This window comes from Fundulus heteroclitus, unplaced genomic scaffold (assembly GCF_011125445.2).
Source record: "Fundulus heteroclitus isolate FHET01 unplaced genomic scaffold, MU-UCD_Fhet_4.1 scaffold_164, whole genome shotgun sequence".
NCBI classification, from domain to species: domain Eukaryota; kingdom Metazoa; phylum Chordata; class Actinopteri; order Cyprinodontiformes; family Fundulidae; genus Fundulus; species Fundulus heteroclitus.
In genome coordinates this window covers 301,152-318,304 of record NW_023396576.1, presented here as the reverse complement: position 1 = coordinate 318,304, position 17,153 = coordinate 301,152, and the positions used below count along the sequence as shown (strand labels likewise).

Here is a 17,153-nt window from a genome sequence, read left to right as displayed (position 1 = left end):
GAATTTAGTTAAATAACCAGAAGGTTTTCCTTTGGTTGCATATTTGTGGATAAATGTCCCTTTTATTGCATTATTCATGGATACATTTCTGTGTTACATTACCTCTGTTCATCTGTTTCCAGTGAGCTTAAAAACACCGTTGCAGCTGCTGTTTTGATTACTAATGGAGACTTTGGCATATTCAAGTTGAGTTCAGGGGAAATTTATTTCCTTCCACAGATTTTTCATACTTTATTCAACATATGCCATTACGAAGACAGACAGGAGTAAATACACATTTAGTCAACATATTTATTAAAATCCATCTTTTTGATTCAGGTAAAGAAGTAAGCAGATGTTTTGTAGGTTAACTCAAAGTTATTATGACTTTAGATATGAGGGGGGGGGGGGGGATCCTGAAAGATAAAGATTGTATGTCTGCTCAGCGGTTTGAGGAAAGCCAAGCCAGGTTTATTAGAGTGGAATGGAATATGATAGAATAATGTTTTGTCCATTAGTGGAGAAAAGTCCAATGCATTACCAGCAAAACAAGGCGCACAATACAACAATTGCCACAATTAAAAGCCATGCAGTGCACAGTTTTGAATAAATGGGAAATCCATCCATTGTCTATGCCCGCTTATCTGTGCAGGGGTCGCAGGTGGGCTGGTGCCCATCTCCAGCGGTTATTTGATGAGAGGCGGGTACACAATGGACAGATCTCCAATCTATTGCAGGACAATAATAGAGACACACAGGACAAACAATCATGCATAGACACACACCAAAGGGAAATTTAGAGAAACCAATAAAATGGTTTCCTTTAGGATTTTGTTTAAACTGTGGTGATGGGTTTGGGGAGTAGGGGTAGATGATGTCATCTTTTGACATAAGTGATTAAAAACAGTAATTAAATGTGTTTGTAACTACAAATTACCTTTTATGAAATTAATTATAAATTTGAATACATTGCCTGAATCCACTCTACATAAAACTAACTGTACCAAAAAAACAGTTATCAGAGGCACACAAAGTGATTGAGGTGAATTAGTGATTGAAGCTGCATGTGAATCAAATTCAGGGAATTAATTAAGTGCAACATTTTCAGAGACAAAACCGACTATTTTAAAAACTATAATTATGTTCTATTTGTTACTCGCTTGTGATCCATGGCGGGATCACTTGCACTTTAGTGCATACGTGATTCATTTGGAAATGGTAGGGCTTTGCTTTCTTTTCCCTCTAATGCGGGGCTTTCAGGACGAGGCAGCAGCTTTGGTGTGCCTGTGAGACAGCGCTGAGGGAAGTAGGAAATGGCTTACAGCAACTCTCACTGCTGCCTCAATACAGTGACTCCAGAACGATCGTTGCTTTCACATAAAAATCTCCATTTACACAAATACTTACTAGACTGTTGTGAGGCATTTTTCAAAAGAAAGTCCTCTAAATATAGCATCAAAGACGCTAAATTGGTAACGCTGAACTGCCGTCTGTGGTTTTCTTCCCTTCTGAGAGCAGCACACTGCACAGTGGCCACTAGCAGCTTTGGAGCTAGACAAGAAGAAACAGGTTAGGTTGGTTTACAAAAGGTACATTTTTACATTTGATAATATTTAAATTTATTTCATATGTTTTTTTTTTTTTAACTATGGTCAGAAGTGTGCTAATATAGGCTATAATATAGGATATATATTGTATGCCTTACATCAATATTATTTTTTTATTAAACTTAATTTTGGCAGCTTTTATTTGCTGTGGCCGTGCGCCATGATAAATAGGAAATGTGCCTCCTAAGTTATTTTATTATGTCTTACCTGTGTTTAGAGATGATGTACCTATAAAACTGTTTTTGCAGAAACTGGCCATGTCCAAAAATACACTATTGTTGTTTTTTTTGCTAGTTAAATCTAATTATGGACAGTCACATTGCTGTATATAGATGATGGTATACCCTTGAAACATCTTCCTCCTCAAGACTATAATTCATGTTTGTGCTGGAAATGTACCAAAAATGTTGCTAGGGTAATTTTAAAAATTTGTGTGAAGCAGTCCTGTTGCTCTGAGGTTGGATTACTCGGGCCTTCATCCTTTTATATCTTTGAGATGAAGGTCACCATTCATCTGCAGGTAACATACGGCATGTCAGTCACAAAGATGGCTGTATGCAGAAGGGTGAAGCAAAAAAAAAAAACAAGCTCTGACTGATGGAGTCTAGCAGTGCCATGGCTCTTCAATCAACCTTAGGACCCTTCACTTCACAGAACCTCAGGAAAAAGATCCGTATTCATCTCCCGGACCTGTGACACCCACTTCATTTTTGTTTTCCTGAAGGCGACCTCACTCACTCAAGGATAGATCTAAACAATCTTTAGATCTTTTTTAGATTATACTATAATGGGGGAGAAAAAATAAGAAGAAAACATCCATGTTCATGTTTCAAAACAAGATTGCCTTTTCCAACTGGAGGCTACAGAGTTCCCGTTGAACTATGAAATGAAACAAAGCCCATCTATATCAGCTCAGCAGCTGCTTCTTTTGAACTTTCATACAAAACCTTAAGGCTCTTTATAAATGCTCCTCCTGATGAATTTCTCTTATATTCTGTGGCTGTTTTCGTTTTTCTTCTCCTGGTGAGCCGACACAACCTAAGGCAGATGAAACAAACGCAGGGATGTTTTTTTTTTTTTTTCCTGTTAATGCATTGTGTATGCAAATTGGAAATAATGTTTTCCATTTGTTTTACAGGAAACTCCGAGAGCTGGGCCTGGGCGTTATACAAGGTGAGATTTGTATAGTGATTTAGGTTAAAAATAAAGTCTTAATTTTGACTTATCTGTTAGGAGAATTAAAAAAAATCCCACAAAAAATTGCAAGAGTTCCTCTGAAAGTGTTTGTTTAGATTTCTCCAAGTTGTTTTCTTCCTTGGATACAGCCCGTTTCTTGCTGTTATGGTTCAAGAAGGATGATGGCTGATGGCTGTGTTTTGAACAGTAGCTGACAGGACACCATCTGGACCTATGACACTTTGTTCAGGCCATCACTTCCCTGCTGTGGCAGGCATGGAGTGCTGAAAGTAAATGGCTTGCTTTGAAAGGTTTTGAGGAAAATGACCGGGTCGGTTCGGTTTAGCTTTGCTCTGGCATTTGATGAAAGGCTTTCGAACTTCTCCCTGCAATAAACCTTTGTCCCTTTTCCTTGCAGACATTTTTTTCCCCCAGTATACTGTTTAGTATCATGGTTAAAAGACAACTATGCATTTATTTTACTTTATTACCAAGTTTGCAGTACAGCAAAATATTCAGTTTTGCTTTCTGTGCAATCAAAGTGAGCAGTTGTAGTCCAGCCCCGAGTCTGTTTCTCAGGCCGGCATTCAATCTGTCTGTGTAATTATGGCTTCTGCCCCATCAGCTGGACTGGCTACACTTGGATGCTCTGCAATTCTGCAGCAGATAACCTGCCAGGTGGGCAAGATGGCCAAAAGAACGACAATACAAAGCACCGTCTAATTTACTGTCTTCAATGTCTTCGATAAAACTGTCTTTGTGCAGGTTTATCGTTTTAAGGCACATCTGTACGATAAAACTCTTTAAGACGAATTTTGTTTTTCTGAAAATTTCACCTTTTGTGATGATCGGTCTGCTAATAAAGACATTTCTGTCGGCTCTTGATAAAGACAAAAACTCTCAAACATCAAATTACTGCTCTTATCTTGAAAAGCAAAATAACTTACTAAGCAAAGAATGAGATTTAATGCTATATAGTTAACTCATAAATATTTATGACTGGCAAGCAAAATTCAGCATCACACCAACGTAACCTGAGTAAATTAACAAAGTAGTTTTAAACTGATTTCATGTAGGGGAAAAAAAGTTAAAAACAAACTGTAAAAGAACCCCCCCCCCCAAAAAAAAAACAACAACTGAATAACTTTAGGTATTTAATTGTTTAGTGTCATCATGTTTGAGTTTACTTAATCTTTTTTTGTGCTTCCTGACCCACGACCCTGTGCAAGATTGATTACATTCGGTTCTTTTCTCACCGTTTATAAACTGATAGCGAAAAACATATTTTTGAAATTTGGTTCTGGTGAGCTAGACTAATGCTGTAAGATTTTAAAGAGCTCCATGACTCATTTGTTGACCTTTGAGCTCTGAGCTAAAAGATGGTTTCTTCTTTTTTTTGAGTAATGGTATCAGAGCTCAGCAGGCTGCAAATCCAATGCTTTAATACTTTGTGATGTGGCTTCCAGTGAAGTTTTGGCTTGTTCTGCATCAATACTTGAGATGGTGGAAAGACGCTGGTGTACCTGTGGCTGCTGCTGCTTCCCCTCCTGTTTGTGCTTCCCCCCTCTCTCCTGCTGAGGCTCCCAGGAGCGTGTGATCGGCTCAGCCTCTCACTCCCTCAGACCTAACTCTGCAGGGTGCTAATGGGCCACAGTGTGATATTTAGTCTTGAGGCCATGGATGTTTAGGCTCGGCTTCGGCCCCTGCTGTGCATCCTGGAGAACCCTTGTTGAGTTTGTTGAGTGTTTCTGAGGGCCAAACGGAGACAACAGGAAGAGATGCATGAAAGGAGACAGAGGGCTCTTTAGAGGCGTCCAGTTAAGATAATTTTTTTTTTGTTATTCCGAAATGTATACCTTTCAGCATGCTCTTACACCCTTGCATGTTTGCTCTTGGACTTGCTCAAGCTGAAAAAGAAAATGTTGCCTTGAAGAGCTGCAAGAGACCAGTGAAATGTACCTTTTCTGGATGAATAGAGGCGCCAAGAAGAGAGCTTCAAGGACTTCCTTTGGATCAAAAGCAATGGCTTCTGCAATCTTTGGCTCTTTGTAGGAAGGAACAAAAATGAGCCGCTGGTTCTGTAAATGTCACCGTACAAAATTGTCCCTGCTGTGTATTATAAATGGCAATGTAGTCTAGGAAGCTAAAGGACTGTTTTGCCCTAATGAGATTTTGATTTTTGAATTTTCTACAAAATAATGAGATGACAAAAGGCTTCTTGCAGATTATTTCATGCTGCTTTGAGATCGATAAAATGCTGATTTTTGACATTTCCTTTTAAGTTTTTGTAAGGTTTTTTTTGCATTTGAATTTGAATATAGGTATGTAACAACTTACAAGGTGAAAAATACCTTTGTTGTATCTTTATCTGAGTCATAATGGATAGATGTAATTAACTACTAATCATAAACCTGAATCCTAACTGAGTCCATTTGTGTTTACCCATATATTTATCCAATGATTGCTTAAAGGTGTTAAAATTAAGATTCACGTTTATATGCCATACCATATCAATTTTATTTATAAAGCACTTTAAACACCCACAGGACCAAAGTGCTATACCCAATCTTAAGATACAAAATGATCAACCATAAAGCAATAAGCAAAACATTGTATATAAAAGTAATAATAAAATTAAAGAAAGTAAAACACAGTATAACAAAGTCAAAATCTCAGATTGTGTTAAAACCCAAGGAAAGAAATGGGTCTTAAGAAGGGATTTAAAATGCCCAAGTGGAGGTCATTCCACAGAAAAAACACCTCTCTTTTCTTACGCTTGGTCTTTGACACCCTCAGTAACAACTGGTCAGCTGATCTAAGGGAACGGGAGGGTGTGTAGGGATGTAGCAGCCCAGACAGGTAGGGCGGATCAAGGCCATTAAGAGCTTTCAAAGCAAATAAAAGGCTTTTAAAACTTATCCTAAAATATACTGGCAGCAAATGTAGAGAGGCTAAAATGGGGGAAATGTGCTCACATTTTCTTGTACCCGTTAAGAGACGTGAGCAGCATTGCGTACCCTAATAAGATAAGATAGTCTATAAATACATGAATCACTGACTGCCTTACAGAGTGCATTGCAGTAATCTAGCCGAGTGGTTACAAAGGCATGGATTACTGTTACAAAATGCTGATTAGAAAGGATTCGCTTTAATTGCACAAGCTGCCTCAAGTGGAAAATGCTGGTTTTTACAACAGGTCTAATGTGGGTTTTCAAATTAAGTTCAACATCTATTTTTACCCCTAAATTTGTAATGATAGGCGTGAGGTACTGGGCCAAGGAGCTAACATCAGCCAGGGAGTCTTCTCTAGAACTACCAAAAATCACCACCTCTGACTTTTCTTCATTTAGTTATAAGAAATTTAGAGCCACTTAGGCTTTCAAGTCTTCCAAACATAAAAACAGAGACTGAAGGGAGGTGGAGTCAATTTTCTTTAGCGGGACATAAATCTGTATGTCATCCGCATAACAATGAAAATTAAACCCCATATTTCTTAAAACTAGAGCCAAGAGGGAGAAGGTACAACATGAAAAGGAGAGGGCCCAGAACTGAACCCTGCAGGACGCCACGTGACGATAGAGCAGAGGACATGTGTCCATTAAGACACACAGAAAGTACGCTAGGCCAAAAGAAGTTTTAAGCCAATCTACAGCTGAATGGTCAATGCCCACCCACTGCTTCAAATGAGAAAATTGGATTCTGTGGTCAACTGTATCAAAAGCAGCTGAAGGCCTCCAGTTGCAATTAACAAGTGCACAAGGGGCCAAAGCCCCATAAAACACATCCTGTGCAGAATCTTACTCAAATCTTACAGCGCTTTGGGTGGTCAGCATGACTGGAAAAGCGCTAGATAAGTTCAGTCCATTTACCATTTACCAAACCTCTGGACAACATTAAAGCTGGGATTCTTTGTAGAGGTGTCTTTACCGGTTCGTCCTGAATTTCAGAGTTAAAAGTACTTAGGAAAGTTGTCTGCAAGCCATATATGTCAGTAAGGCTTCAGATTTATCATCATCACTAGCTAAGTTTACATTGACAAAAATAATTGGAATAAATGGCCGATCAGAATAAAACGCATCATGTAAACACGCCAATCGGAATATTGTGATCGGATCAAGCTCAATCGGAATGAAACTATAATCCGAATGGGGGGGGGGGGGGGGGGGGGGGGGTTATGCCGATTGATAATCCGAATGTGGCAAACTGTCCTGATCATGCATGTGCGCTGTGATGTATTTCGGCCTTGAGTGGTGGAAATACGTCAGGAACCAAAACTGTTGTTTATTCAGTAATTACTTATCTGGCAGTTCCTGCAAAAAGTGCAGATAGCTCAAAATATTATGTTTGTTCTTTTGTAGTTCCCTCAGCATTGGTCAGTTTTTGCAGTGACATTTTTCCAGCAGCCCCCTACAGACGATGAAATCTAGAGTCTCCACAGTAATTTGATTGTCAGGCAAGAAAATATTAAAAGCCTGGCATATTGTGCTTCTGTCACTTATTGAGAGATTTTACTGTGTTGGTTGCAGGGAAAGCATTTCAAGAGTTTTCCCCGACAATAATTATTTGAAAAAGACCTATAAGAGAATAAAGTGGACCCGAAAATGTTATCGCTGGTGTGTGCTCTGAGCTGAAAGGGAAAATTACGATCACGATTCTGTCCTGCTGACGTTTCGTTCAAAAACATTCAAATCTATTTTTTTCTCTACAGCGTAACTACGACACACACCACTGCAATGCCAGGTGGCTATTTGAAGCCGGAATATCTCAAATGTTTCTTAATCAGAAGCCTTTTTGTACCAAAGTTGTAAATCCTTGTCTTTTTCTTTACCATTAAAGGAACAAAAGGTAGAGGGGGTGTTAATAATTCAGTCCTAATTGAAGGGGCAAATGCGCGGAAGATATTCCCACCTGTTCTTTTGATGATAGATGTGTCATCCTATTGAAGTTTAATAATGTGCCTCTGATTCATACCTTCAAACAGCCTCTGTGTTAATATAGGACACTTTGAATGAAGACGATAACGCCTGAATGTCTTTCTTTTACAACTTCATGAAGGACACGAAGTTAAATGACCAATATTAAAGGTTTACATATGGTTGGTTTTGTTTTGCTACAGCAATCCAAGACAGGCGATGGAGGAGGACGCTGGTGGGAGCAGCAGACAGCGAGAAAGCCGTCAAAGCAGAGAGGCTGGAGGTGGAAGTCTGGAGAGGCGAGTGGAGGAGCTGGAGAGGGTACGTGCCCTGAGCTCTTGTTCTTCGCCTCCACAGAAACACGAGCAGTGTTGTACCTGTCAACACGCGACTAACCTCATAAAGGGAAATATCAGCCTGAAAACATCCAAAGATTTGTATTTCCCATGCAGAAAAAGGGCGAGTAAACGGAGCATCTGCTCTCAGTTGATGCTCCAGGTGAGCCAGACTGTTGGCAGGTTGTGCTCCCTGCCTGCAGTAAGAAGGTCAGACCATGTTGTTCTTAAGAGATCCTCTTTTCCTGTCAAGAAGGTGTGATTTTACTTACCTTCAGGCAGGTGATCATTGCCTTTCTACATTTGCTGTATTTCAATGGGATAACTGAAGTGAAGGGAAAATAAATGTCAAAGTTCTTGTTCATAGGTAGCCATTTTACTTTGAGGCCTCTAAATGAAACCCAGTAAAAACAATTGCATTTAGAACAGAAGGTACCTAACTAGTAAAAAGTGAAAACTCATTTAATAGCAGTATAATTACAGATATTCAGTGAAGGCCTCATAGGCTGCACACTTTTCTATGAAGGTGAATGTAAGAAATAAAAGAAAACAATCTCCTGCCTTAATGATGGGGGTAAATTGAAGGGCTTGCTGCATGGTGGCACCATTCCTAATGGTGGCTTTGCAGCAAAAAATAATAAAAAAATAAAATAAATCCTATATTGGAATCTCACCCTGGGACTTTCCTACATGCCCCTAATTGATGTATAGCTTTCATGGCTGAGATACTAAAGCTCTTGGAGAGCGGTAAGGACATTCTTTAATCGCTAAAGAAGAAAAAGTGGTTAAAAAAATGAAGGTTTATTATAATGAATACTGTTATCATGGTTTTCAGCAGTGGTGTTGCAACTGTTTTGATAGCAATGGCGACTCGTCGAAGAAGCAAGCGTTAACATTGATGCTGCTATTTCTTCCGTGTTGTCCAATCTACCTAATATTGTTTTATTAAAAGTACATCAGAGAACGCCTCTGAAGGCTTTTGTTGGTGAAAACGATGTTTTCGCCCTTCTCCCGACTGGATTTGGCAAGTTTTGTTTTCCGGGGGGGATGCGCCCCGGAGCGGTTAGCTGTTAGCACGAACCATATTAGGAGGCCTTTAGTCCTCCTAATGCAGGTCGGATCGACTCCGACCCGCGGCGCTTTGCCGCCTGTCTTCCCCCCTCTTCCTGTCAGCTCACTGTCAATAAAATGCGTGCCACTAGAGCCGCAAACACATTATTTTTTTTTTTCCTGCGTCGCTATCATCAGCGTCACAGGTTAGCTTCGGTGTGAGTGGTTGAAAATAGCACGTTGATAAAGATGACAGACAAGTGGCTTATCCAATCATATGCAAGAATTTTTGATAAGGCCTAAGCATTCTTCTGAAATCATGCAGCCCAAAACAAAAAAAAATTTAGTGTTATTGCTCATTTTACATTCTTCCATTTTACTGTACTAGTTACATCACAAACTACCTAAAACTGTCATTGGCTGAGAAAATCCTTACCAGACACCCAAATTCCTTGAGTTAATTATTTACAAAACAAGGAAAATTCAAAGGTATATCCTGTCTGATCATTTTCACTCTGTTATTTTCCAAAAGAAAAAAATAATTTTATAATAGAAAGAAACAGTTTAAAATAAGTACTTTATCTGAAGTGTTATGTATTGAAAGACACCCAACTACACAGTGAAGTCTTTAAAAATGTTCAGGCTCGGTATGGAGGACCTTATCTCAGTGTATCAGCTGCAGTCACTGGCCTTTTCTCTACAAACCTCTACTTTAACAGAATCTTAGTTACACCCGGGTAAAAACACAAAGAGTAACAATCGAGAGCAAATCCCAACAAGAGATTTTACAAAGACTCTGTATCTCACCCCTAATCTCGCCCTAGCTTGTAGTTGATATTTCAAATCAAAATGAGATTTCAGTGTTTCCCTGCTTTTTAAGTAACACTGGATTGTTAAACCTAATGCCTCAATAAAAAGAGCTCCATTCGGATAATTTTCCATATTGAGTTCTTTGTACAGCTTTTGGATTTTTGACTTTCTGTCTGCAAACTGCGGCAGGAATCCTCCACGTTGTTGGAAGAGATGACCTTTAACAGCGCAGATACGTCTTTTCCTTCTACACGGCCACTATCAGACACTCAACCTCTCCCTGCTTCCAATGTGAAAAACTCCACTCTGAATCAAATGTCACACGAGTGGCTTTGGAAAAAAAAAAAAAAGGTTTTAAAGTACGTACTGCGGTGACCTCCCTGACCTCAGCGCGAGATGTTTCTCAGGGTCAAATGACTAAAAGTGCTGTGCAAACAGTGTTTTACTCTCCTTTTATTTTTGGTGCAAGTCATTTGGTTCACTTTTATGCACCACACTGAGCTTTGATGATGGTGCTCTTTGTGTGGGAGTTTTCAGACAAGACAGAAACCTCCCACACAAAGAAGGCAGAGGTTTATGGTCGGATGTCGCAGACAAAAACAAATACCCACGAGGCATGTCACATCAAACAAATTGAACCTTGAATAGAATATTGCTCGCATTTGTGCATTGGCATAAAAGGAACACAGGAATATTGTCCTCAGGTGTCTATGTGGGAGTTCAAAGACGTAGTTATGTTCTTTTAAAAGAAAGGATGAAAAGATTTTCGTTTGAAAATGCACATATATACAGCCTCTTCATTATGTTTTACTGTTTTCTGCGGCTCAACAACTAATTACTATGGAGACGATTTCATATCTGCAGCTGCAACAGAGAAAGTAGTGTGGAAAAAAAGGGTTTGAGCGCCATTGACGTACTACAAGAACAGTTTGGAAATGTTAATCTAATGTGTTCAGAGCCTCTATCCCGCAGTCTTATTGTATAAAAAGATTGTTTTTTTTTTGTAAGCTGTAGCGGTAGGTGGGTTTTAGGACAGACTTTTAGGAACAATTTGCTCTACAAAAGGAAATATAAGCGTTTTGTTCAGATATTCTGAGGAACTGAGGGAAGCTGTGAAATTGGAAAATGCATTCATAGGATGTTATTCTTTTCAAATGATCTAAGGTTTTAAATAAAATGTTCCAAAACCATTCAGCTAAATAAATACAGCATATAAACTTTCTATTAAAGGTTGGGTTTGTTGCTTTTGTTATCGTAATAAAAGACAGAACTGGTGAAGGGAGACCTACTGTATCCTTTTAATGTTTCTCAGCTGAACCTTCCTTATTAAAAAAGTTTGCAGTTTTACTTCTAGACTCCTTTGTAAAAACTTAGAGGATTTTGGACCTCTGTCAGATGGCCAGGAATACTGCATATTCTGGTAACATTTGGAATTTAATTAGGACATTATCTGAAAAAATACCATGGAGGAAAAAATATTTCCAGACTTCACATCCTTTCTAATTCTTTAAAATGTTTATCTATCCATTCAATAATATAGCAGCCATTATAGCCATCTTTGTGTCCATCTATCCATCTGTCCATTATCTGTCAGTTCATCCAACCAGTCCTTCTACATCCATCCATTTTTATGTCTCTCTGCAAGTCCATTCATTCATGCATCATTTTTCGACCTGCATCCGTTTTCTGTCCATTCATCTGCTTGATTGTTCGTCCATCCATTGGTCCATATTTGTCCATACATCAGTCTGTGTATGCATCTTTAGTCAATTTCCTTCCATCCATCCATCCATCCATCCATCCATCCATCCATCCATCCATCCATCTTTCTAAACATTTGCTTGAGAATCCATCCAGCCTTTCATCTCTCCATCCAGCCATGAGCTGTTAATTGTCCATCCGAATGTCCATGCATCTGTTTTTTTTTTTTCATCATTTGGCCATCATCATAATCATCCATCCATTTGTCCCTCCCCACATCTTTCCATCCGTTCACCTTTTGTTCGTGTGACTTTCCAGTCTTAGCATGTTACTTATTAAAAGCCAGCCCGCTCTAGAAACAAGTACCATAAAATCAAAGTTAACTTATGCATTTTGCTTCAGAAACTGGCTGAAAGGAGCTCGGAATCCTGGGAATTTGAGCATGGAAAATTAGGGATTTTAAACTTTGGAAAATGTGTAGAAACCTTGAATGGCTCAAATAATGATCTGGTAATGAAAAATAGCTAGACCCAAAATCTAAGATAATTTTCTGTATAACTGTTATGCTGTTCCTTTTAAGCATTAATGCTCTTTTTATGTATTTTTGAATCACATCTTTTATGTGTAAGTAGGCTGACTAATTGCAGAGCTTCCTGGGTTTAGTGATTCTTCCTGAACCTAAATACAATCATGCGTTTCTTTAGGAGCTGGCCATTGTGCTCCAGGAGCAATCCAGGTTGCTGAAGGCCCTGCAGGACAAAGACGAACTCATTGAGAAGCAGAAAGAGGAAATCGAATTGCTGAACCTGGTAAGTGCAGCGTCTGCCATCCTCATTATTATTCTAATTTGCTCTGTCGTCTGATATTTTGAGTATTTCTTTGTCCTTGCAAAGTGTGGGCAGCCTAAAATCATTTAGCATTTTACTGAAGTTGGGAATAAGCGCTCTGAGGGTTTCATGGGCAGAACAAAATTTTTGTCTTTATTCACATGCCTAGGCTGTTCAAACAGAAATACTTGATTTTTAAGAAGATCTCTGTTTCAAACATTGCATAAGTCAAAAACAGCTCAGGGTTCATGTTCTGCAGCAGCTCATTTCATACGTTTCTGAACATTACCTGTGAGATTGAGTAACCCTAAAGCGTTACTTTAAAAGTGTGATTAAAAACTTTCCAAGGGAAGTTCAGTTTTATCCGTGCCGTGCTATTTAAAATTCAATAAAAGTTCAGCCAAAAGCCAAACAAAAAGATCATGAAATTACAACCGTACCTACTTCCCAATCAGCGAGGTATTGTCAGACTGGTGGGAAGACAAAGATTACAATCAGCCAACGTTTTAGAGGAAAGATGTTATTTCACAGCTGGACCCCTCCTCTAAAAAAGGGCTTATGAAGTTCACCGCAGCCAGCGGGATGCAGTTCCTTTATTGTTAAATTAATTCATAATCTGCCAGATATTTTTCTTAGATATGTTTCTCACAGGTGCTCCAAAAGGTCACACTCAAGTGTGTCACGTTGAATAAATAGCTATGATGAGGATGTTTTTAGTCATATCTTTTAAATTTGTTGGGGCTCTTTCAAACCTGATCCAAATAATATATAAATAATCCTTGCTGGACCCAACGGTCCGCCTTTTCAGTGGCTTTTTTTACACAGTTTATCAGAAAAGAAGTCTTCGATGGCCTTTTGATATCAGTTAAATATTTATATATTTATACCACTTATAAACAGCATTTTGCAACAAGGACACTCTTTCTAAAGATCAACAAAATCAACGACCCTATCATTTACTTGATACAAAGGACGGGCTGAAAGGAAACCTGTATTTTGGCTTCCCTAGGAGCAAATATGGCCGACATCAGAAAAGATCGTGATATCTAAACTCTTCAGAGGAAATAAATCTTTGTTTTCTGTGGAGCCAATGGAAATCTAAACAGATCAAACATGGCGGTCAGGGATGTGCACATTTTTGGCAGCGAGTTGAATGAATGGCTCCTGGTTATTATCTGTCCACTTTTGTTGCTATGACGAATGCCACGCGACCCATCTGTAAACACAAAGGGTGCAATATTGCAGGAGACATTACTCTGATAGCATCACAGGGACACACATCCTGTTATAACAGTAGAGCTTTAGAAAAGGATGCAGAAGGGAAGCATGAGAAATATCAGCGAGCGAGGCGGCTGCAGGGGCCGCATGTCAGGCTGGAGATAACGGCTGATCCAGTTGGCATCTCTGCAGAGGAAGATTGAACCCTCAGACAGCGTAGAAGTTTATTTGGGTGGGTAAAAGCCTGATAATGCTCAGATTGTGGCTTCGTATCTCATTCCCGATAAGCTTTCGAGAGAGAACTCCTCTATCTCTTGAGTTCACATAGCTTCAAAAAGGTGTGTCATTGATCCCGATTAAATCAAATGTCTAATGAGAAACATCTTGAGCTTCAAAGGAAAAACTTTCCTAAAAAACAATATTCCCACTACCATTAGTATTCTGACATTTAACAACTACTGAGGTCCATATATGGCTCCTTCAATTATTAATAACTTGCTGTTGTTTCAGTAGGTTGTGCACAGTGGGCCACATTTCTCTTAGATCAGAAGCAAAATCAAAATTATATAGTTCCTACTAAAACATCTGAAAAGAATTGGATTAAATTATTTGATTTAAAATAATATGATGCATTCTTGAATTTATTTTCTTTTTCTGGTGGGGGATGAGTCTCTAGAAGAGACCGATTCCAATTAGGAGACTGTTAATGTAAAGGGAGACTAAAATAATAGCAATAAAATTAAACCAGACAATAAAAAAATTGCTATGTTATTATAAAGCAAACAAAGTAAGGTTTTGTGGTGAGTTTCAATAATGATTATATTCAGGCCTGCCCAATAGTCTTTGCCCATCTCTTGTTTTCAGGACTCTGGCTGCATTATTTTAGATAAACTGCTGCTGCCTGAATGACACCGGCGGGCCTGAAAATTAATTAAAAAAGCAGCCAAAGCTGAAAGAAAAACTTAGAAAGACCTTCTGTCAATCTGAAGAAATGGTGATGATTAGTATAACTCACAAAGTCACAAAGGGGACACGACATTTGCTTAAAGTTGTGCATTAAGCTTTCACCTACAAAATAAAATAACAAATCAGGGTTGGGAAGTTTGTCCTTGTAAGAAAAAAGCCTCCCAGAATAAAGATGAAACGTTTTTCATCAGACTCCAACACGTGCCTCCTTAGGATGACTCTTTAATTTCCTCCCAATGTTGTTCAGCTCATTTTCAACAACAACACAATCATAAGCGGTGATGGAGGCGAGAATTAATGACAAGTGTGAGCTTGATGAGAGAAATCTGTAGCAACTTGGAGCCGCCGTCGTTTGCAACTAATTGACGCTGTTAATGGCTAATTTGCTGCCATCAAGACAGACTCACTTTTCAGCGAGGAAAACTCTTAACTTTCAGACTGATGGCGCACAACCTAAACCGGCCCACTCAGAGGCACAAACAGGCGGGGGTGTTGAATGTTCCTGTTGCACGAGCTACAAACACAGGTGCACTATTCCCTCTCCGCAGGACCTGGATGAGATTGAGGATGAGAACGAGCAGCTCAAACAGGAGAACAAGACTCTGCTGAAGGTGGTGGGACAGCTGACGAGGTAGAGCTGCTCCGAGCGGCCCGGACACCGAACACCGACGTCCTGCTGGAGGTCAAATCCTGCAGCGTAGCCTTCTATCTGTTTCATTTGGAGTAGATTACTTTAGCTTGCCGTCATTCTAGTCGGATGCTGGTCATTTGCCCCATTTTCCATTCTTTTTCTTTCATTTTAGGGATGTTTTGTACCCAACTTTTGAAGTATTAAATGGAGCCAATTGGATGTTTCATAGGGACTTCGTCTATCAGTAACTACCAGGGAGAAGTTTTCTACACAGTTTGACAACATAATTAAGTTTAAAGTAATTTTCCACAATCTACTCTTTGTCCTTTGTTAGGAATCATGGTTCTGTGACTAATCCACAAAAAGTGCCAGCAAGAGGATGCTTAGGTGTTTTGGTTTGATCATAGGAGTCACGATCTGTAATATTTAATAACAGATCTTTGTGGCTTAACCAAAATAAAAGGAGTTAGGGTTAAGTAGGACTTTTCAGAATAATGTTCAGCTTCGTTTGAAAAATGGATGAGATGGTTCAATGATTATTTATCTCCAATTCCTGAAAAATGATTTCAAGGAAGTATAAAGTGATGCACAATGATTTGTGTTTAAAATGGACAGAGGAAGAAGTGAAACGGCACACCTGGGTACGAAACGAGAAAAAGGGGCAAATTTACCCAGATTCCTTAGAGACTCTCAGACTTAAAAATATTTTTTTTTTCTCCCAATTGTCATGAATTGAGTGGTGGCGGTGGTCTGACATCTTATACATATTTAATGTAAATGTGTTGTAAATAACCTGTTTAGATTGTTCATTTTCTAGATTTCTGTTAATGCCTGAAAAAAAAATTGAATGTATGTGCTGCAACAACTAAGCACAAGAAATATCTGTTTAGTGACTAAAAATCTTTCACCATGTGCAAACAACCTTGAGTCGTGCAAGCCAACTTTAATAAAGATCTCCAGCATTTGGACCAAATTAAACTTTATCACTGCAACCGTATCAGCAGCCAAAGTGGGCTTAGTGCCTTGAAGTGCATGAGACTTTTTTTTTTTTTTTTTACTTGTCAAAGCCTGGTGCTTTATTGAATAAATTGCCTTCTAGTTATTCCAATCTCTCATAAGCTCTTGGTACATTTACATCCAGCGGGAGCATCTATAAATCTTTCAAGTTGTAAATATGTCCAATTGTGACAAAGACGATTAAAGGTGTATGAGTTCTGTACTTTATGCATCTTATTAGCATATATTCTTCTTGTCAGTGTCAAAAGGCTTTAGGGATGATAACATGTTGCTACAGAGAGTTTTTCAGGTGCGTCTGAGGTGAACCACTCCTTATGATGGCCGAGTGAAATTTAATCTGCTTTTTTTCACTGAGGTAACAGATTGGGCCTTCAGTGTCTTGCAAAAACATTCATAACCATTTTGTTACATCACAGCCCCAAACATCAATCTTTTTTTGTTCGGATTTCACGAGACTGAGTGAAGTGGGATGAAAGTAACGCAAGGTGGGTCACATCTACAGATATTTATTTTTTGTCTCCTAAATTGCTGAAGGTGAGATTGAGGAGGAGCATCTGTCAAACACCAATTCTAAAGCCTTCCCACAGATCGTTAATTTGTCTGGACTTTGACTAGGCCATTCTTGTGCATTAACATGCTTTGATCTAGACCCGTCACATCTCCTCCTGGTTGTGTGTTTGGGGGTTGTTGTCCCACTCAGAGGTGTGTAATATCCAGCCTGATCATGCTGTGAGCCAACTGGGCTGGAAATTACAGGACGGAATGCATCTGCATGCCGCACTTTTCAGCTTTTTGTTAGAAATCCACTTAACCATGTTCTTCTTCTCAATCAAGTGCTACTCTGTGATGGTCAATAACATGAAAAACCGATGAAATAATATGAAAAGGGGTATGAATGCTTTTGCAAGGCACCTTTTGTTGTT

General features: G+C 39.0%; 1 protein-coding gene across 1 annotated transcript; it reads left to right on the top strand.

Annotated features, from left to right (window-relative positions):
* Nucleotides 1–2,725: 2,725 nt before the first annotated feature.
* LOC118558845 (PRKC apoptosis WT1 regulator protein-like) lies at nt 2,726–15,401 on the top strand. Its single transcript, XM_036129401.1, has 4 exons — nt 2,726–2,759; nt 7,879–7,996; nt 12,276–12,380; nt 15,131–15,401. The coding sequence occupies exons 2-4, from the start codon at nt 7,895–7,897 to the stop codon at nt 15,215–15,217; spliced, it is 294 nt and encodes a 97-aa protein (XP_035985294.1). The 5' UTR covers nt 2,726–2,759; nt 7,879–7,894; the 3' UTR covers nt 15,218–15,401.
* The last annotated feature ends 1,752 nt before the right edge of the window (nt 15,402–17,153 follow it).